The sequence below is a fragment of the Telopea speciosissima genome, chromosome 11 (genome assembly GCF_018873765.1).
Source record: "Telopea speciosissima isolate NSW1024214 ecotype Mountain lineage chromosome 11, Tspe_v1, whole genome shotgun sequence".
Classification (NCBI taxonomy): domain Eukaryota; kingdom Viridiplantae; phylum Streptophyta; class Magnoliopsida; order Proteales; family Proteaceae; genus Telopea; species Telopea speciosissima.
The window spans coordinates 56,342,192-56,363,071 of record NC_057926.1 but is presented as its reverse complement, the minus strand read 5'-3'; the positions used below and the strand labels follow the sequence as shown (position 1 = coordinate 56,363,071).

Genomic DNA, 20,880 nt, shown 5'->3' with positions numbered 1-20,880 from the left:
TGCGATGTGGTGTCGCATGAGCTTTACCTTTCCCTTTATCAGGGGGATGCCGAGGATTCATGACGTCGGCGGCCTGCTAAGATAATCAGCCAGAAAATTGTCAGTGCCTTTAACATGTACAATTTCATACTGATATTGGTTAATAAGATTGGCCCAATTAATACGACGGGAATTAGTTTCTTTGATTTTGGTTTTAAGAAAATCACGAACCGCTTGGTTATCAGTTCTAATAAGAAACTTCTCAGGTAAAAGATAAATTCGAAACCGTTGAATAGCATTTACAATGGCAAGAATTTCTTTTTCATAAATATTATAATTTTGTTGAGCCGGGGTAAATTTGCCAGAGTTATATCCGCAAATTTGTTCATCAGAAGGGTTTTTAAGGGGTCGTGCTTTCAGGACACATCCCCAATGTTCATTGCTAGCATCAGTCTCTAAGATCAAGAGATCACCAGCAAGAGGGAAGTAAACCGAAGGACAAGATTGGGTAATCTCGGCCTGTATGTCAAGGACTATCTGGGTGTCAGAAGGAGTCCAAGAAAAGTCAACATCTTTTTTCAATTTTGCTAAAAGACTTTTTTCTTTTGTTGAAAGGTCTTTTATGTAATTGTGTCCATAGTTCAAGATTCCTAAGAACTGTTGGAGATGCTGTTTGTCGCGGAGGACAGAGGGAAAATCCTTAATTTTAATCAGGATATGATCTTGGAGTTGGAGGCCATGATCACTAAGGATGAGACCAAGAAATTCGATTCGAGTTTTCTCGAGTTCGATTTTTGTGGGAGAGAGGATTATTCCATGTTGGAGGAATAAATCACTGATGATACGAAGGTGTTTCGTATGGTCAGCAGGGGAATCGGAGAAGACGAGAATGTCGTCTATATACGCCACACAAAAAGAGAGGGAACCAAAGATGGAGTCAATCCAACGTTGGAAAATCTGAGGGGCAGTACATAATCCGAAGGGCATAACCGTCCATTGGTAATGGCGATTATAAGGAGTGGAGAAAGCTGTGAGAGGTTTGGATTCCTCAGTAAGCTTAATTTGCCAGAAGCCAGATTTTAAGTCGAACTTACTGTAAATCTTAGCCTGTTTGGCACGGTGGATAAGAACGTCTTTTCGCGGAATGAAATATCCGTCGAAGACAATGTGTTGGTTTAAACGTTTATAGTTTATAACCATACGGGCTTTGCCACGTTTTATTTCCGCATGATTGCGTACCATAAAAGCAGGGCAAGAGTGAGGACTTGTTGAGGGTTCAATAAGTCGGAGAGCCAATAATTCGGAAATTTGTTTATCGAATTCTTCGATATCGGCTTTGATGTAAAGGATGGGTTTGACCCGAATAATCGTGTTAGGATTAGTGAGTTGGATAGAACACCAACGAGGGTTTTTTCCCCAATGAAGGAGGGGTTGGTCAGTAAAATGAGAAGAGAGCTTCCGGTTAGCACACACACAGGTTGGTTTGCTTGCTGTTTATTTCTTTGCTTTTATCTTGTAATTTCCACGGCCATATATTTGCATAGGAGATTGATGTCCTGAGGAACACCAGGTTGGAAGAACCGTACGTGTTTAGGAATTCTGGGGTACACCAGCCGCCAAGTTAGGCCCTTTAATTTAAGGGCATAAAAGACTTGTGATGACAACAATGTTCACTGATGGTCGTGAAAAAAAAAAATAGAATAAAAATCTCACGTCAAGAAATTACATGAACGGTTGCACCGGAAAGGCCCTCTCTAAGAGTGATTCTCTCAGACTCTGCTTTTTTGGCTTTGTTGATATTTTTTACAAACAGGACGTAATGGTTTGAGAAGAGACCAGAAGCAACCACTCTCTGACTCTCTCTGCATTCACAGCTAAAATTTGAAGGTCGAACTGATCAAGATCTCTGTTTGTCAGGCCTGAGAAGCCCCAATCCACAAGATAAAGCTTGTTGTCTTTCTATTCAATCTCCAGCTATCTATTCTCTTTCTGAACCCTTTTGTTGTTTTGCATCATTAAGATTAAGAACGACTCCAACCCTTCAGAGTTCTTATGGGCCAGCAGCAAATAAAAATTTAGCGATGGGTTTTTGGATTTCTTAGTATAAAAGATGCTTTCTTTAAGGTCAGTTTTCTTATTTGATTTTTATCCTTCCTCTTTAATTTGGACTCTCCATATCTTCCATTTTACGTGGTTGTTCTTATAGGAACTGCTTTCTTTCTTCAATTTTTGTTTTTTGTTTGCTTTGGATTGTCTTCCATTTTCTGGTATGTAGGAATTTTTGGAGAAGGCATAGAAGGAAGCTTTTTGTTACGGTTGGAGTTTTAGGAAGTGGGTATGCTATGTATAAGCTTTATCATGCTCACAAGCAGAGGCTCTTTGATTTGGAGAGAGAATTTGAAGGCGGGCGGGCAACCGATGAACTCATTAAGGCCCAGTTAAGAGAATCAAATTTTTTCACGGGATATTATCTCCGCGCTTTCATTTTCCATTACTTGTTTTTTTTCTCCTTCTTCCTAACTTATTGTTTTTTTTATTGCTAGACTGCAAGCCCATTTTGGGAACATTCAAAGAGTAGCTGATTCAATAACATTGCCTTCATCAATGCACTATTTGCGTAGCCGGATATCAGAGGAGTTGGACCATTCACCCTTGATTGCGAAGCTTGAGCAGGGGAAGGGTCAGCCCAGCACCCTTACGTCTTTGGAGAAGCAACAACTATGGGAAAGACTCAAAATTCTAAGTATGGACTTTTTCTACTTATTTTGATATTTGCCTTGCCTAAATTTTGTTTATGATTTCCTATCTTATATGTTTTCTTTAATCAAACTGCGTTCCACTGGGAAGGTAAATGACATTACATTTTAAGAAATGTTTGGTTTTGTTTACCAGGTTTCACAAGCATGGTGTTATCATTGTGGGCGATGACACTGCTTAGCCTATATATAAGAATACAAGTCAACATTTTAGGCAGACATCTATACATTGATACAGCCCGGGATCTGGAAAGCTCTCATCTACTGGTAAGAACTACTTTCTTTTCCACATCTCTCAAATCCCAATTACTTATCTGGGTTGTACTATGCGCAATGTTCATGGTAAAATGGAACTTCTGTTCCTTGAAACTATCATTTTGTGCTTCTTGACATCATTTTTTTCAAAGCCACGAAGAGATGTGTTGACAATGTTGCTAGGTTGCTGAGATTTTTTTTTAAATATAAATTACAGGATGGTTTAAATCATTTACTTCTAGTGCTATTGCTAAATCTGTGTGTTCATTAGAAAATTAGATTTATAGGATAAGTTCTACTATGTATAGAGGACAGGGGCAGTAGAAGAACTCAAACCCAATTGTTTATGGTTTCCTATCGTATATAAGAGTAAAGTCATACTAGAAATAGTCCATGCAAAGCGAACTGACTCGCACAACAGTAGCCATCCCAAAAACTCAAATATTCATAGAGGAATATAGAGACAATGCAAGAGCAATAGATAAAAGAGAATTAATACATATTTGATGATGGATAAAACCTTTAAAGGGAAAAACCCGGGAGCAGGAGGATGCTCAGTTTGGTTTTTCACTAATTAAAAGGAGGAGAAGGAATATAAGACTCAAAGACTCTTATATATGGAGGTGAGGACATTTCTCTTTTGGCTATGCCCCCAATTATTCAGGACAATGCTATTACAGAGTACCACAAACTTAATAATATTGCAATTACAGATAGGGCTCATATACATAATGACTTAAAGATGTTGTAACATAAAGACAAACTTTATATTGACATAAAATAATGGTAGGACTAAAAAAAGTTGTTAGATTTTATGTCTTGTATTTTGTGGTGAGAGAGAGTGCTACCTTTAGTCTGAATGCATGATAGTCCATTGACAATGATGATCTGGAAGGCAAAAGCCTGTTTTCCATCGCTCATCAGGATGTATGCCTAGTTGCCAAAATCCTGCCTTAAGATAATACTTGGAGAAACACCTTAGTGGTTGATAGTCGGTCAAGCAGACACTGACAAGAAGGTAGTGGGAATTTTTTATCTTCCAGAAATGTGTTAAGAGGATGGTAATTGATGACCAGTCTTAATTTTGGGACTGAAGTTCTGCCAATTCTTGAATTACCAGTTGAAGATGGTCCGGATGCATTCCTTTGTGGGAGGCTTTGATGGGATTGATGTCTTCACTTATATTGAACAAAAGAAAGATAAAGAAGTCTGGATTTGTCCAGAGGGGTGGAGAACATTTTAACAGAAACTTAAAATGGGAGTTTGCACTGGACAACTGGACGATGTTGTCTTGGATATCAGAGAATAATGAAAATTTATTTTGGATTGGTGTCCAATACACATGGTTTTTGTAACTTAAGCCTTGAGAAGACCATTGTAAAGTGGGGATTTTGAGCAAAATATCAAACTCAATCAATACATTTTTCGAGGAAGTGGGGAACCGTAAAACTTGTGCTAGATTGTTAGGTTAGGGAAGAGTTTAACTGAAATGGGCTTATTGATTTGAGTAATAGTGAAATGCTCACCATTAGTAGCTTGGAAGTGCTCCAGACACAGTTTCCATGAATCTATAGGGAGTAATTTTGGGTTGCTAATCAATGTTGCAGCTCCAATATCAAGAAAGGGAAAGGTTGGGAAGAAATAGAACTAATAACTAGCTACTTACCATCATGTTGAATCATAAGTAGCTCATCATCATCTTCACTTTTAGAAGAAACAGTCACTGTCAGAATAAGCAATAACGAATAATGAATCTCGCTGCGGTTCATTATCCAGAGAGAACAAGACTCGAGATCTGCATCTGAGTCTTTAATATATGGGGCTGATTGTTCCATAATCTTCTCTCTTTTGCTTGATAGGATAATTTTTTGCAAAATGTCCCTTTTTTCTGCAGACAAAGCATCTGTTATGCCTCTTATGAGGAAATGACCGTTTTTGCCATTTCTTTATAGAGCGCCACCACATTGGGATTTCTTCTTTGAACCCAATTACTTTGGTAGGGAGCATTCGCAGTTAGAAGGACCAAGCCATGATGCGGGGCCATCCGCAGCCCCCTGCCAAGCCCAGCCCAGACCCAGTCAAGCTCCCCTCAAGGTTCCAGCTTAGGTGCAGGCCCAGGCCTTATCACCCCCTGCCTAAGCCTGCGGCCCAGCCCAACTGGCCAAGCCCAGATCTAGCGTGGTCTGGCCAGGCCTAGCCTGCGTGCAGCTTTTGTAAGGGCCAATGTGTGGCACAGTTTTTTATTTAGTCTCTTGTTTTTTTATTATTTCTTTTATCTTTCAAATTTCTAGGTAGTTAGTTGGCTTTTCGTATTCCTAGTTAGAGTTAATGAGACTGTTTTAAGTTCCTAGGTGCCTTTTAAATTTCATAGTTAGAAGTTTGAAACTTGTAGTTAATTTATTTAATGTTTTATTGGGTTTATTTTCTAGTTGTGGGGAAGCTCAAAAGTCCTTTTGTACTCTCAATGTAACTAGAGGCTTTAACCTCCACATTTTGTCTATAAATGCAAAACGTAGGGAGGGTTCTCATAACCTCCAGAATTTGTCAAATCTTCTTTATAGAAGGCTTGTAAGAAACAAGAGTTGTGAGACTCAGCAACCCAGGTGGGACTCCTATGGCTGGGCAACTAGTGGGACTCTAGTTTGCCAAATTTAAAATACATCTTCTTTCTTCTTCCCTTCAAAGCCTCACCCCTCACCCCCATTACCAATAGACCAATACCATCAACAGCCTTAAAGTCTTATAGCCTACCCTACTTTGGTCCTACACAAACTGTTTTCAATCTGGTTGTCCTCCAGAACAGATCCTGAAGTGCAGATCCCTTAGGATCCCCCACCATGCTAGTCACAGTCTTTCCTAGCTTTTGGTCAGTTTTATGGATTTGGGACAAAAATCTTTTCTGGATGCATAATTTCTCTAGGGAAAGAAGTGAATGTTGGTATAACTCACTCAGATTGGCTGATTGAAGAGATAATCGCTTGATTTCAAACAGCTTGAGTACTTCTTTTTCCAAGGTTCTAGGAGAGAATTTAGATATGCCTGCTTCAAATCCGGATCATCCATGCCACCATGAACATAAAATCTCTGAGACATAGCCTGACCATGCCGTTCAAGATCTTTTCTTCTAAAAAGAGCAGCACTTCATTTGCAAATATTCTTCCCTAGCAGTATCCTCATAATGGTCAACATTATCCAAAAATTCAGTGTTAAGAGGAGTAAAGAATTGATCAGGCGAAGAGCAACTGTCATAGATAATTTTTTTGTGAGTTTCAATTGCCCGTGCGGCGCCTCAACCGATGCTTGACCAAGGCAAGCCTTAGGCCATTCAAGCCACCTTAACATTTACCCAAACTGATTTCACAATAATCAACGAGAGATGGCTTCCACATAAACCATAGTGGTATGCCAAGGCTTGCTTGACCTAGCCTACTCTGATGCTTCACTGCTCACCCAACACTCCCTCATCGTCGCAATCCATCATTAGTGCCACTCTAACTCAAGGCTACCACCAAGCTAACTATCATGCTTGCACCCAAGGTGTTGTAACAACCCGACTTGAATGGTACCATACCTATCGAAGGCTTACCAGACCTATGGCACACTTGCCCATGTCGGTTATCACTGTCACTGTGTCACACAATGTGTGCTAGTAACGGACACCAACACGGACTCATCCAAGGCACGCAAAACCCAAGCGGTGCCTAGGACAGGCACACCCACATACATGACACGAGATAGCCCGCTTGCTGAAGCATGTGTACTACTAATACATGGTGCTAGTAGCATCCATAGTCTTGAACCTCTGCCTCCCTAGTAGTGCGCTATGCTAGTGCCTTCCGCTGAACATGGTACCCATCAATAACCAAACCTACAGGAGAAACACCCATTGCCCACTTCGGCTTTGAGTGCCAACCCATGGAATCCACACATAGAATACTTATGCTACCGATGCATGCACGGACAGGCCAACTCCACATACTAATGTAGTCCTAGAATAGGAATTAATCCCACTAGGAACCAAGTAGAACCAAGCTTAGGGTAAGCCTGCTGTTTAGGGCTGATTAGGGGCTGTTTTAGGGCAAAATTAGGGTTTAGGATGGGAATTTGGGAATGGGGTTTATAGGGTTTTAATCTGCAGGTTTAGAGGGTCATTATGGTATAAAAATATCTGGATTTGAATAAGTTTTAATTTCCTGCAGAAATTAGGGTTAGGTTTCGGGTTTTGTAAATAAGGTAAACAACTAAAATTATGATTTAAAGTAGGATTTAGGGGCAGGGGTTAAGGTCGACTGTTAGAGGGGCTAGGGGGAAGATTCGGTTGCAATATGGAAGGTTTCTGATGGCTGAATGTGTCCCAGCAGAAAATTAGGGTTTTTAGGGTCAATGGAGAAGAGGGATCTTAGGGTTTGGATGGACAGAATGGGCAGCAGCTAGGGTCAAGTGGAGATGGTGATGAGGGGAAGTTATGGTCCAAATCTGATCAGATTCCAATGGAGGAGCAGATCTGAATCAGAGTTTAGAGTCTTCTAGGGTTTATGAAAATAGGACAGAAGAGAAAAGGAATTGATTGGGGAAGGGAAGAAAGGATAAACAGAAAATAATAAATTCAAACTCACTCTCGAATCCTCTAACAGCAGTTTGAATGGTTGAAGGATGAAGCCACCTTCGAAGAAAGAAGATCCTCCCAGCCGTCACGGCATAAGGAGTCAACCGGATTCCACCAGTCCCTTTCCACCTTGATAGAACCACAAGGATGCACACTCAACAGAGCAACACTCAACAGAGCAGGGCAGCAACTATGGCAGCAAACAAAAAGCTTTTCATTAATCAAATTCGTGTTCAAGGCTTTGCCCCCTTACAACCTTATATAAAAGACTCAAAAATAGACTTTTACTCTAAAAAGGAAAGCTCTAATCCAATTCCTAACCTATTAGGTAACTTAAACTGACTAGGAAACTAAAATAGACTCAAAATAGAGTCCTAATGACTTACAAACAACTTAAACTACTTAAAATAAAGAAGATTCCCTACTAGCCAATAGGATATAAGAACCTCTTAGCCAATAGGATCACTTCACTTAAATTAGACCAATTGAACCAATTGGATCCAACCAATTTAAACCGGTTCAATTAAAAACATAAAAATAGACTAAATATTGGGCTAATCCCGTATGCAACCAATGTACCCCTCTTTTAGGCCCATAAAAGTGGTCTATTACATAGAAAACCCATGGGATTAAAGGCCCAACATACATATAACCCAACCCTAGACTTATTTCTAAAGAAATAAGCCCATTTCGATGACGAATCTGCATCACATACACTACCTTGTTGTGGCAAGCTAAAAAACCATGCTAGGATGCATTGTCACAACAATTGAAGTTGTCTGTATTCTCCTACGCTAATCCACCATTCACGTAACCTTCCTTAAAAGTCTTGCAACTAGTTGTGTGAGTATTTGGTGGAGAGAAGCTAGTGGTGTGAGTTATTTAGTGCGGAGGGTAATGGGGTGAGGTTTTGGCATGATACATGGTGTGGGGGAGTGTGCGTGTATGTGTTGAGGTGGGGTGGGATGGGGAAGGGGAGTGGAAAGTGTGAGTGTCTATTAAATCCCAATATCCTGAGTTATGTTTCATTTTCCTTGACAAGGAGGCTTAGTTCGCCTAGGCGCTGTGACAACTATGATATAGACTTAACCTGTCCCACCATTGTAACCTTTTTCACGAGAATTACCCTGGCATTACCTTCTTAAAAAAGTAATTAACAGAATCTCCTCACTTTCTAAATAATTAATGGGAAAAACGATTCCTGTCCGGGAGTGTAGCCTCCACTAGAGCCCCCCTCTCTCTCTATCTTTCTCCTTCCCCCCCCCCCCCCCCAATTAATTGAACCAATAGCCTACACTACCGGACAGGAAACTTTCTCCCATAATTAATTATGGGTCTTAATGGGGAGAAAAAAACCACCAAACATTCCCCATTTTTATGGCAGTAGAAACAAGGGCATGCGTATTTTAAAAATCTTAGTTTATCACTCCACTGTTATAACCAATTACCTGCCAGGGGGTTAAGACTTCTTTTAGCTTGTTCCTCTCTCTCTCAATTCTTGTCACTCCTTTGCTGCTACCCTCTTTGTGGGGCCCTGCTACTAAGTTGAAATTGAAGGAGTAGAAGAGCAAGTCACCTAGCTAGGACAAAAGTAGGTGAAGTTCTCACCCTAATATGGGGTATAAGTAGGGATGGAAAATTAAAATAAGAAATGCCTATATGTGAAATAGTCAGAAAGGGGAGGTGTAACTGATTATTTATTCCCTCTTAAGGACTACTCTAATTAATTATTTTTAAAATTGGGATATTCTGTTAATTACTTTTTGAGAAGGGAGATCAAGGTAATTTTGCATAGCCTTTTGTATTAATGATTCTTGAGAAGATATTGACAGTGAATCTCTGATCAGTAGGGGTAGGAACCCACAAAACAGATGTGCAATATATGATGATGTGGAGGAATGTGGAGGAATTGGTCTGCCACCCTTTTGTCCAGTGCAAATTTTTCTCAAGCCATTTGGGTGGAGATTTTACAGCATTTTAATGTACCATTTGAGCTCCCAGATATCATCTTTCAAGATGGGAAACAGCTTATGTAGGAGGAGCTATTAAAACAGTTCGGAAGGTGATGCCATTTGCTGCTTTTTGGAACGTATGGCGAGCCCGGACTTGGATCCTGTCAATCCGGGCAGCGTGCAGCACTTGTGCAGCGCCTGGGATTGACAAGGCGCTTTTACTGCCTTATCCCTGCTCGGGCAGGGGGTAAGGCGGTAAAAGCGCCCTGTCAATCCCAGGCGCTGCACACTGCTGCACGCTGCCCGGATTGACAGGATCTTTTTCCTGGCGAGCCCATAATCTGAGAGTTTTTGAAGAAAAGGAGTTACCACTGAAAATGGTACTAAGAAAGCTAAAATGGGCTGTGGCGGGTTGTATCTCTGTTCTCCCACAATTTAGAGGTTTTGCCGACGTCAAGGGTTCCTTTGCTGCTGGCCCCCACTTCTTCCATTCCAATTAAAAGATTAACACCCACAGAAATGCAGCAACGCAGAGACAAGGGTCTCTGCTACAATTGTGACGAAAGATTCGCTCCCGGACATTGTTGCAAGAATCGTCAATTGTTTCTGTTGGAATACGAGGAAGATGAGGCAGGAGAAGAGAATACTGACGATCCAATCCAACCTGAACCTGATGATCCACCTTCTGATGTTCCAAGAACTACAACCGAGCTGTCTTATCATTCCCTAACGGGAGTGGTGTCACTGACTACCCTTCGTTTCACCGGACACATTGCCGGAACGTCCATTCAGGTGCTCATAGATGGAGGTAGCATGCACAATTTTATCCAAAGTCGAGTTGCTCGACATTTGGGACATCCAATGGAATCAGCACCAAACGTAACGGTGGTTGTGGGTAGCGGCAACTGCCTTACCTATGAAGGGCTTGTCAAGTGGTTACCGGTAACATTAATGCATTACTCAGTTTCATCTCTTTTCCCTCCTCGTCAATCAATCTGATTTCTTCCCTTAACAATGCAGTTGCTTCCTTTATCTCAGTTTTTATTACAGATTTGCTCATTAGGCCAACTTGCATCTGAGATCCATAATCTGGATTTTCATCTTGCATTAATTGATGTAGTTGCATTGGACATTAATCACGTATGGAGGCCAATGTGCAAGCTTGGGAGACCCATAAGGTGATGGTTGCAGTCCAAGGGACTGAATTTGATTTTTGGGTAGTAATATTATAGGTTGGGCCTTTTGTTTATTTTGGGTTTCATTGTAATGGGCCTTAGTTATAAGCCCATAAAGTGGGGGATAAAATTAGTGTACAAGATTAGTAGATAAGTATTTGGGTTAGATTAGGATACTTAATAGTTAGATAGAGTTTTGTTTTGAGTTGATTTACTTTATTAAGTGTTAGAGTGATTAGGAGTCCTTTTATAAGTCAATTTAGGAATTTAGAAAGTCTTTATATATGTAATACACCCTGATCAATTGGAGATGATTTGAGTAAAGAATGAGTTTTTTTTTTTTTTTTTTTTCAGTAGTTTTGGTGGTGTTGAGCAATGCATACAAGATTGGTATCCCATACCTGATGTCTTCTTTTCTCTTCTCTTCTGCTCTCTTCTTCCTCCCAAGCATATTGATCTCTTCTCTTTCTCTACCCTTCCATCGATCTGATTTCTTCCCTTAACAATACAGTTGTTTCTTTTATCTCAGACCTGATCACAGATTTGATCATTGGGCCTGCTTGCATCTGTGATCCATATTCTGAATTTTCTGCGTGCATTATTGACATTGTAATGCATAAAATTTCCTTAAGTGGGATTATTTTGGGGTTGGGGGAAGGAAGGGGAGAAGAGTATTGAAGAGGGAACCATTTAAGAGTTCGGTTGTTGGGTTGTGGTTCGGTAATCTGATTTTCTTATTTGGGGATTCCTGGTAGGATTAGTTATTTCTCTTCATCTATTTGGAATTCTATTTCGGAGAGAATGGAGAAAATTGAGACCAGCTATGTAGTCAAGATCTCCATTTGAATTGGAAAAAGATCCTCTCCTGTGCCCACATCTGCCAATGCGGTGCAGTGCGGGCGCCAGAGCTCGGCAGATGCTAAATCCAATGGCTGGATCAAAAGAAGAAAGAAAGAAAGAAAAAATACTCGGTTAATCGATGTGGGCACTGTTGGATTTAGCATCCACCACGTGTCGAGCTCCGGCACCCGCACTGCACCACACTGGCAGATGTGGGCACCGGAGAGGATTTTATTCCATTTGAATTTGGTGTAATGCACATTCAGTTTCCCCTGTTGTGTTGGTGGCACCTCTAGTAGACCCTTCTCCCTGTTTAATGAATTCTTAATTCTTGTCACTGTAAAAAGAGGGGCTCTTAGACTGCTGCTGATAAAATCTGGACCATTATGCCTGGATAAAGAGATCCCCCCATTAGTAATTGTTGAAGGTGATAGAATCCCTAAAGATGTTGATGATGGCGAGGTTTTGAAGGGGATTACACTCGCCATTTGTTGGTGAGACTTGGGCTCTGGAAAGTTCATCAAAACTGCATAAGATATTGAATATAGTGAGAATGTGCAGCACTGCTGCCTATCCTGAAGGTGTGAGTCTCAATGACTCCTTAACTGGTGTAGAAGAAAGGGGAAGTTGAGGTTTTACTGTCACAGGTTGCAATAGGTGCAGATTTGAAGGGGAAACCCCAATGTTATATATCTCTGTCCAAATTTTGTGCTTTTTACTTACATATATATATATATATATATTGGGGCCTCTGATTTTGAGAATCGAAGGAGGTTGGTTGTGGTGTAGTTTGTGCCCGACAGTTTTTGATAGGTGGGTTGCTATTTTCTATGTTTACAGGGGGCTCTTGTTTGATGTCGAGGTTGTATTATGGTTGGCTGGTGGTTGCTCATGGGTCATGGACCTTCACCCTGCACCCCTTCTGGGGCAAGGCCGGGATGGAGTGGAGGCCATATTATCACATTTCCTAGTTTTCTAGATCATTTTTGTTACTACTGCATCATCCCATTCACAAGTTCAGATCCATCTAATATCTTTGTGCAATGCACCATTGGCATAAGCTTCCCAGTATACGCTTGTTATTCTACTCATTACAAAAAGGTTTTTAGTGTTGATGTGTCATGAAAATATGCCCAATTCTTTTATGCAGTGGCAAGCATTAGCAGGAGGTTAGTATTGATTAGATCGTGTATTGCTTTTAAAAGAATGGATTGTGTATGCAGGAAGAAACAGACCCATTTGAAAGACACAGTCAGCAAGAATTTTTAGCAACTGCTGATTACCTTTCTGGTGATGGCATGAACACATTGATCTCAGACATGCAGACAGCTGCAGCCGAAGTTCTCAAGGGGTGAGTTTGTGTTTATTGGTTGCTTAGGTTCCAAGTCAGTTTTTGGTGACTCTGCACTGGATATCTGTTTACATATTCCGGTCACCTTGATGTGCAGAAAACAGCTGAGGGATCTGTTAAATACTTCCCAACTTCATGAAACCATTGTGCAAATACTGGACATTTTCATGAGTGTTGGGGCCCCTAATCACTGGGTGACCTATTTAATGCCGGAAAATGCTATATCATACAAACATCAAATGGCAACATCGTCTAGTGTGCTGCTTCCTGATGTTACCAAGCTCGATCAACTCTTGGTGGAGACACGTGCTGTCCTTCTGAGGTATACTGACAATCTATTTCCCCCAATTTCTTTGCTTGCCTGATTGTTGTGCTATTTTTCCTTGTAATACATTTTCTTGCTCGTTTTCTTGCAGTGATGATTTTAGTAATGTTGTCACTATATCATTGAGAACAGTGGTGGATGCCTTGATGGATGATTTTGGGTTACAACTAGGAGGCAATTCTTCAAGAGGAATTCCCCTGGCCAAGCTGTTGCCTAGAGTTGCACAGATGGGTCCTTTACTGCTTGAGGAACCTGGCAGTAACAGGTTTATCCAGATCATCAGAAGGTTGCCAGAAGTTGAAGTCTTTTACACTCTTCTTTATGCAAATATGCCACCCTCATAGATGAGCCAAGAAGCCAATAGCAATTGAAATTCAACTTCCAACTTTTTTAGGGGAATGAAGCTGAACTGGTGTGAAATTTTAAGGTTCCTACAATTTGGAAAGAAAAATAAAGAGAAAGATGAATGTTTCTTTGTGCAAATGTAGCTTCCTTTAATTTTGTTGGTTAATCAGCTGTTGAATCTGGAAACATCCTCTTTACGAAAGCAGGGGTAAGGCTGCGTACATTATAACCCTCCCAAGACCCTGCAGTGGTGGGAGCCTCCTTGGTACGCCGTTTAATCAGCTGTTGAATGCAGGTTCCTTATTTCAGACACACCCCACCTGACTTCATACCAACTGCACACAGACAAAACAAATTCCTATTGAATGATCAACTGTTGAATTTCTCAGATGGTTAGGATTGTCATTTTTAATCTTGGCTATGCATTCAGACCTGAAATATGGAGTAGTCATCAAAAGGTGCAAAGTCCATGGTGTATTACTATATTGGGGAAGGAATGTAGGGTGACTCATTGCTTTTTTAATAAACATATTCATATAATGAGAAAGTATACTTTGAATGATCCATACACACTTCAGGTTGAATGTAGACTTTTGGGAGTTGAGTTTAATCAGGATCTGACTTTTGGTAGAAAGTGACCAGGGACCAACAAGTAATCATGTAGATTAGCCCTGAATGGTTGGGGAGGCTTCTACATTTATTAGTTTCCAGGGCACAAATGATCTGTAGGAAGACAAAAGCATTACTAAGCATGATTGTATAAACATTTAAATTTTATCATGTATAATAATGGTATTTTTTTATGTACTTTTAATTTTGCTTTTAATAATGATCTTTTTTTTAGGGAAAGAGAACGCTAACTAGGCACGTACAGTGCACTACCCTTGTGCTCAGACACAGGGGTGTGCAAAATGATTGCCGCACCCCATAGAAAGGTGGAATTTTTCAGGGGTGCCCCTGTGTCTGGGCGTAAGGGCAGCGTACCACACAAACCCAGTTGTCCTTTTTTCTCCCTTGTTTATTATTTTTGTTTTCAAATTTAAGGCTCTGTGTGGTTGCAAGTAAAGGGAAGTGGAGGAAAGTGAAATCATTTTAAAATAGGAAAAAGGAAAGTTTTGTACTCATGAGTCATGATTATATAACCTATTTAATTATTTATAAATATTTTTTTTTTGGGTAGGACTCTATTCTCATACTTGTTAAATATATATTTCAGATGTAAAATTTAGTTTACTTTTCAAATTAAAGGAAATTGATTTCAAAGTAAAGTGAAATTTAATAACCAAATTTGATATGTTTTGGAGTTAGATTGCCATCATGGAGGTAATAATTACAACCTTTGTTTTTTAATTTTGTATTAATTTAATTTCACTTATTTTCTCTTTATTTCCCTCATAATCAGATGCTAAGTAAATTAAAATTTAAGGAAAAAGGTTTTCTAAACTGAAATGACCTCACTGCCTGCCAATATACTTTACTGTTTTCATGCATCTCATTGGTGCACTCTACTATGTCGCTTGCTTAGAGACTCTTTTTCCAAAAATTAATAACCAAACATGGAATGATTTGAAATTAGTCACATAATTTTGTGGAGTGATGATTACAATAGTTTCTTCTTTATGTTTGAAATTTTCACTTTCCTTCTTTTATCTTTCTTGAAGGCAAAGGAAGTCTAGTTTAATTTCAAAGAACAAAGCAAAAAAAATCAGGAATCTGAATATGCAAAATTGCCAATAATCCTAGAAGGGCACTTCGGTAACATTGAATGTAAACTGAAATAAGCATGACAGTACTCATCCTCTACATCATTTGGTGTTGGAGCTCATCCCATTTTATGCTTTTATGATCCAAATCAGAGTTTATCTTGCAGCTTGTAATGGATTATAAGGTCAAATGTATTGTGTGTGTGTGTGTGTGTGTGTGAGAGAGAGAGAGAGAGAGAGAGCTTAGAACTCCTTTAAATTGGCTTGGCTGGTAACTCATATCGCAATATCACCCTAGTGAAGCTCCTCGAAGTGAAAATCTCGTATAATAATGTTCATAAGGTTGGCAAAATGTTTGAAAGGAAAAAATGACCATATTGAGATGTTGGGAATTATAAAGATAGTCTCACTCAGTTATCTGAGATCTTTGATGTGTCATATCCCTTCATCATTTCTATTTAATGGTTTAAGATTTTGGGTCGATACTTCAGCATGATAATGAAGCCCATGATTCCTCAGTTCTTTTCCACGTGTATGATGATTACTCATTCCACCCACATGTGAGAGGAGTATTGTGAGTTATAGAATTATAGTCTAATATCAGTTTATTCAGGTCTTTAGTGTCTTCATATACTTGAAGAAATCTCTCCACCTAATTTCTTAAGGTATTGAATAAGACATTCCAAGTGATATTTTGAAAGTTACACGTGAAGAAGAAACGTGCAGCTGTTGAGAGTTATAAAAATATAATCCCACCTCGATTATATGAGACCTTGGATGTACCTTAATATACCCTTAATAAGCTCCACATAACGTGAGGGTTTGAAATTTAAACTTACCTTAAATCAGGGAATGGTTGGTAGAAACATACATAGATTTTTGCTCCCAACCACTGACAGATCATGACTTTTCCGTAAATTTAGTAGACTTCACAAGGAGTAGGATGGTGCATTGGTGAAAGGGACAACCATTAAGTTGTGGAAATAAAATCTTTTGCTTTCCAACCACTGATAGTTCATTTCTCCTTAAATCTGACCGACTTCATCATACCAAATTTGGACATGTTGATACATCACAACAAGTTAATAGCTCCCCCACCACCCAACCTCCTCAAAAAGAAAAAGAAAAAAAATGTCAAATGTCATACCCTGTCATGTCATCCTTTTGAAAAAGATTGCCGGCAGGATTCCAACCATGTCAATTATGATCACAGAGCAAGCGAGAGCCATGGAAATCTCTATGTACTGTAGGTATCCTATGTAAATTAGCAGATTGGAGGGTATTCGGTTCTCCTCCACCAGTCGTGGTGGGTGCCGGAGGATCCAGTCCAGTAAAAACAGGGGAGTTTGGGTCATTTTCCAGGCAGGTCCACCTGATCAAACTCCTCCCCCCTTCTGTTTTTGCTGGACTGGATCCTCCCACTCTCGCCACGGCTGAAGGAAAATCAAGTCTGATTGAAGGATTCAGCTCCATTCTAGGGAACCCAGTGCTGTTGGATGCCTTATTGGGCACTTTTCCTGGGCGTTGGGCTCCCCGGAGAGGAATCTAACTCCTCTCAGGTTCCCTCCCCAGTCAGGTTCGTAGGTTCCTCTCATAAGGGGCTGAAAATGTCAACCTCACCCCCTGCCCAAACACACTGCCCGAATGGGGTGAGGTCGGCATTTTCGTCCTCCCTATGAGAGGAACCTACGAACCTAACCGGGGAGGAACCCAAAGCCAGATTGGAAGGAGCATTGAGGGCCAAATTCCAAGCCGTCAATGTCCAACAATGCAGGTTTAATTTGAATGCATTGGAAACATGGGAATGCAGTAAAATGAAAACATAGAAATAACACAATAATTTTAACGTGGTTTGGCATTGTGCTACATCCATGAGGGGTGTCAACCGATCGGGCTCGGTCGGGCCTAGCTGGGCCTCACCAATTTTATAGGTTGCACCATGTCCGACCATTTAGACATTCAGGCTTGCCTTAGGCGGGCATTGTACGATTTCATTTCGGTCGATCGGTGTTCGGTCTTTAATCAGGGCAGCTTTATTCGAGTTAAACGGGCTCAAACCGGGTCTAAAACAGGCTAATGAGCCATTTAACTCTAAACGGTGTGGGCTTACTAATTGACATGCAACCAGAATTTTAAGTTTAAACCATCACACCATTGGGCACTCACTGTACACCTCAACTCAAAATCAAATAAAACTTATCCCAACTAAAATAGCAGTAGAACACCGAATAGAAGCACATCCAACAAAGTAAGTAGAGGGAAAAATAATAGCAACACAACACCGAATAGAAACACTTCTAACAAACTAAGTAGAGGGTAATAAAAAAAATAATAACACAACACCAAATAGTAGCACATCTAACAAAGTAAGATCTAAAAATTAAATAAAAACTAAAATTAAGCCTCATCTCACCTACCTTAAGTGTATCTAAATCTAATCAATAAATGTCAAATACCAACAAAAAAATGGAAATTTGGAAGGAAGGGGAGGGGGAGTTTATAAGTTAAAGGGTCAGGCTGCAACAGGGCGGTCTAGGTCAGGCCTGGAATTGGTCGATCCGATCGGGCACCCGACAAGCTAGGACCCCACATCGGGACCGCCCGATTACTAAACATGTCGGGCTTAAAGCCGACATATTTTAGTAATCGGGCCGAGCCGGGCCAGGCTTTAACCGGGTGGGCTCGATAGGGCCGGGCAGGCCGGGCCTAGAATTGACACCCCATGAGAGTGTATAGAGAAAGATTTAGCTTCTTTTTTTTTTCCCCGTACAGAGAAAGATTTAACTACAGTCAAAAGAAAATGATAATACAACCATGTCCTTAGCCTTCCTCCACCTCCTTCAGTCTGTCCTTTCTTTGTCTCTCTACACCCCATTGAGAAAACCCTCTTTTAAAATCCAAAAGAGAAATACAATATCCACCCTTAAATGACAACATCAACAGGGTTAAGAATATTGGGAGAATGTTTTCTGTGCTGCAGCGCAGACTGCGCCCAGGCACATGGATCTATCACTTAGAGGAGCAGGGTAGTTATTGATAGAGTTTGAAAACAAATGGGATTTGAATTGTCCTCACACCTTATCTGGTGGTTTCGGATATCTTGTATTTATAAACAATTTTTAAACTTCTTTGTGACTGTTACAAGAGATAGAGATATACATGAGTTTGTTATCTACAAACTAGGAGAGAGACGTTTGAAGAGTTTTGTTGTTTGAAGACTCTTCTTTTGAATCCTTGGGTGACCGTTGAGATTGTGCGTTATCACACCCCCTCAAGCGCAACTGGGACTCTTGAACAGTAAGCTTGTCCCTGAGAAATCTGAACCGTGAATGAGATAACGGCTTTGTCATCACATCGGCCGTTTGATCTTGGGCGCATAGGTACCGAACATCAAGGGATTTTTTGGACACTTGATCACGAACAAAATGATAGTCGATCTCGACGTGTTTTGTCCGGGCATGTAGAACCGGATTGGCGGCTAAATACGTCGCTCCAATATTGTCGCACCATATTAATGGTGGATTGGATAGCGTATAGCCCATATCACGGAGAAGATACTGTATCCATATTAATTCCGAAGCGACATTGGCAATTCCTTTATATTCGGACTCAGTGCTTGAGCGTGCAACAGTTGGTTGCTTTTTCGAACTCCAAGAGATCAAATTTGGACCAAAGTAGACACAGAAGCCACTGGTTGATCTACGATCATCGGTGCACCCTGCCCAGTCTGCATCAGTGAACGCAATGATGTCAACCTTTTGAGCCGGTCTAAGTGAGAGTCCATAGTTGATTGTGCCTTTGATATACCGAAGAATACGCTTGACTGCCATCCAATGATCCGATGTTGGGCTGTGCATGTACTGGCACACCTTATTAACTGAAAATGACAGATCTGGCTGTGTCAAGGTAAGGTATTGAAGGGCACCAACCGTGCTCCTGTACAAGGTTGCATCCTCAAATTCAGACCCTGTGTCCTTTGTGAGCTTCGAACCCGATGGAGCCATAGGCGTGGAGCATGGCTTAGAGTCCATCATGCTGGTTCGGTTGAGCAAATCTGCGGCATATTTTGCTTGAGTCAGATGAATACCAGTGCTGGAGTGACTCACTTCAATGCCAAGAAAGTAATTCAACCGCCCAAGATCTTTGATAGCAAATTCAACTCCCAATTTTGAGATTAGAGAAGAGATGCTAGCTGAATTATTTCCTGTGATTATTATATCGTCAACATAGACAAGTACCAACAGTATGTGACCAGCCTCTCTTTGAACAAACAGTGATGAGTAGGCTTGTGAAGCTTGAAAATCGACTGACATTAGATATGAGCTTAACCGATGATACCAGGCCCTTGGTGCCTGTTTAAGCCCATATAGCGCCTTACGCAAGTAACAAACATGATTAGGGTGCCGGCTATCAACGAACCCTTGTGGTTGTACCATAAACACCTTCTCAGTTAGGGTGCCATTTAAAAAGGCATTTTGAACATCTAATTGCCGAATGTCCCAACTGTATGTGACCGCAAGAGAGAGAACAAGTCGTATTGTAGTGGGTTTAACCACAGGGCTGAATGTTTCATCGTAGTCAAAATCAGGCTCTTGGGTGAACCCTCTAGCAACCAAACGTGCTTTATATCGGTCAATAGTACCATCAGACTTGGTCTTGATCCGATAAATCCACTTGCACCCAACTATATTCATTGAAGGTTGATATGGTACTAATTCCCACGTCCCATTTTTAACCAATGCATTGAATTCTCGCAACCATAGCTGCTCGCCATTGTGGATCCTTATTGGTCGTGGTGAAACACGTTGGTTCGAGGGTGCGATATTGGGTGATATAGGTGGACAAATAGTTTGTAACTCGTCAGTTGAAGGCTCTTGGTTTTCTAATATTATTTTTGGACCGGGTTTGCATTGGATGAGTGGAAATAGGATTTGGCTGATGAGCTTCCACGGTTGTAGGTTGTGGTGATGGTTGATTAATGATGGAAGTAGTGGGTACAATTTGAGGTGATGGTGGAGAAGGAATAATTTCCAACTGATCCGTCTGGGTTGATGGTGAATTTGATTGTGGGTGGGCTGGTAGTGGTATTATGCTGGGAGATTGGTTAGGTAAAATAGATAATGGTGAACAGGTTGTTGTTTGCACCCCCTGAGTCACAATGGGTACGGGTAATGGTAAAATTACTGGTGAGTATGGTTTTGAGGTGGAAGTGGGTAATGGGGAAGGATCCACAAATGGGTACTTATCCTCATTAAACACTACATGGCGCGAAATATAAATCCGGCCGGTGGGACGATGAAGACATTTATAACCCTTGTGTTGGATGGAATAACCAAGGAATACACATTGCAATGAGCGATTATCCAACTTGTGATGTTGATATGGGCGTAGCCAAGGGTAACATGCAGATCCAAACACCCGCATAATAGTATAATCTGGTGCCTTCTTAAAGAGTTTCTCATATGGAGAAATATTCTTCAGCATTGGTGTAGGCATTCTATTGAGCAAAAATACTGCCGTACCAAATGCATGATCCCAATAGGTTTTGGGAATATTGGCTCTTGTCAAGAGCGCAAGTCCGGAATCCACAATG

General features: G+C 40.7%; 1 protein-coding gene across 2 annotated transcripts; it reads left to right on the top strand.

Annotated features, from left to right (window-relative positions):
- Positions 1-1,979: 1,979 nt before the first annotated feature.
- Positions 1,980-13,757, top strand: LOC122644608 (peroxisome biogenesis protein 3-1-like). 2 transcript variants are annotated; one of them, XR_006330422.1, is made up of 8 exons: positions 1,980-2,103; positions 2,255-2,416; positions 2,523-2,722; positions 2,872-3,002; positions 12,787-12,914; positions 13,012-13,236; positions 13,331-13,640; positions 13,672-13,757. XR_006330422.1 is itself a non-coding variant. In XM_043837987.1 (7 exons), exons 1-7 carry the CDS (start codon positions 2,090-2,092, stop codon positions 13,581-13,583), a joined length of 1,113 nt encoding a protein of 370 aa, XP_043693922.1. In that variant the 5' UTR covers positions 1,993-2,089; the 3' UTR covers positions 13,584-13,665. The 2 variants fall into 2 exon arrangements, 1 of the variants encoding a protein (XP_043693922.1); XM_043837987.1 differs by lacking the exon at positions 13,672-13,757 and having other exon boundaries at positions 1,993-2,103; positions 13,331-13,665.
- The last annotated feature ends 7,123 nt before the right edge of the window (positions 13,758-20,880 follow it).

What these genes read in the sequence shown, in the direction of transcription:
- LOC122644608 (XM_043837987.1), top strand. An exon ending in TGGAAAGCTCTCATCTACTG is followed by an intron (nt 3,003 to 12,786) that starts GTAAGAACTACT and finishes TTGTGTATGCAG; the next exon opens with GAAGAAACAGACCCATTTGA. An exon ending in ACACGTGCTGTCCTTCTGAG is followed by an intron (nt 13,237 to 13,330) that starts GTATACTGACAA and finishes GTTTTCTTGCAG; the next exon opens with TGATGATTTTAGTAATGTTG.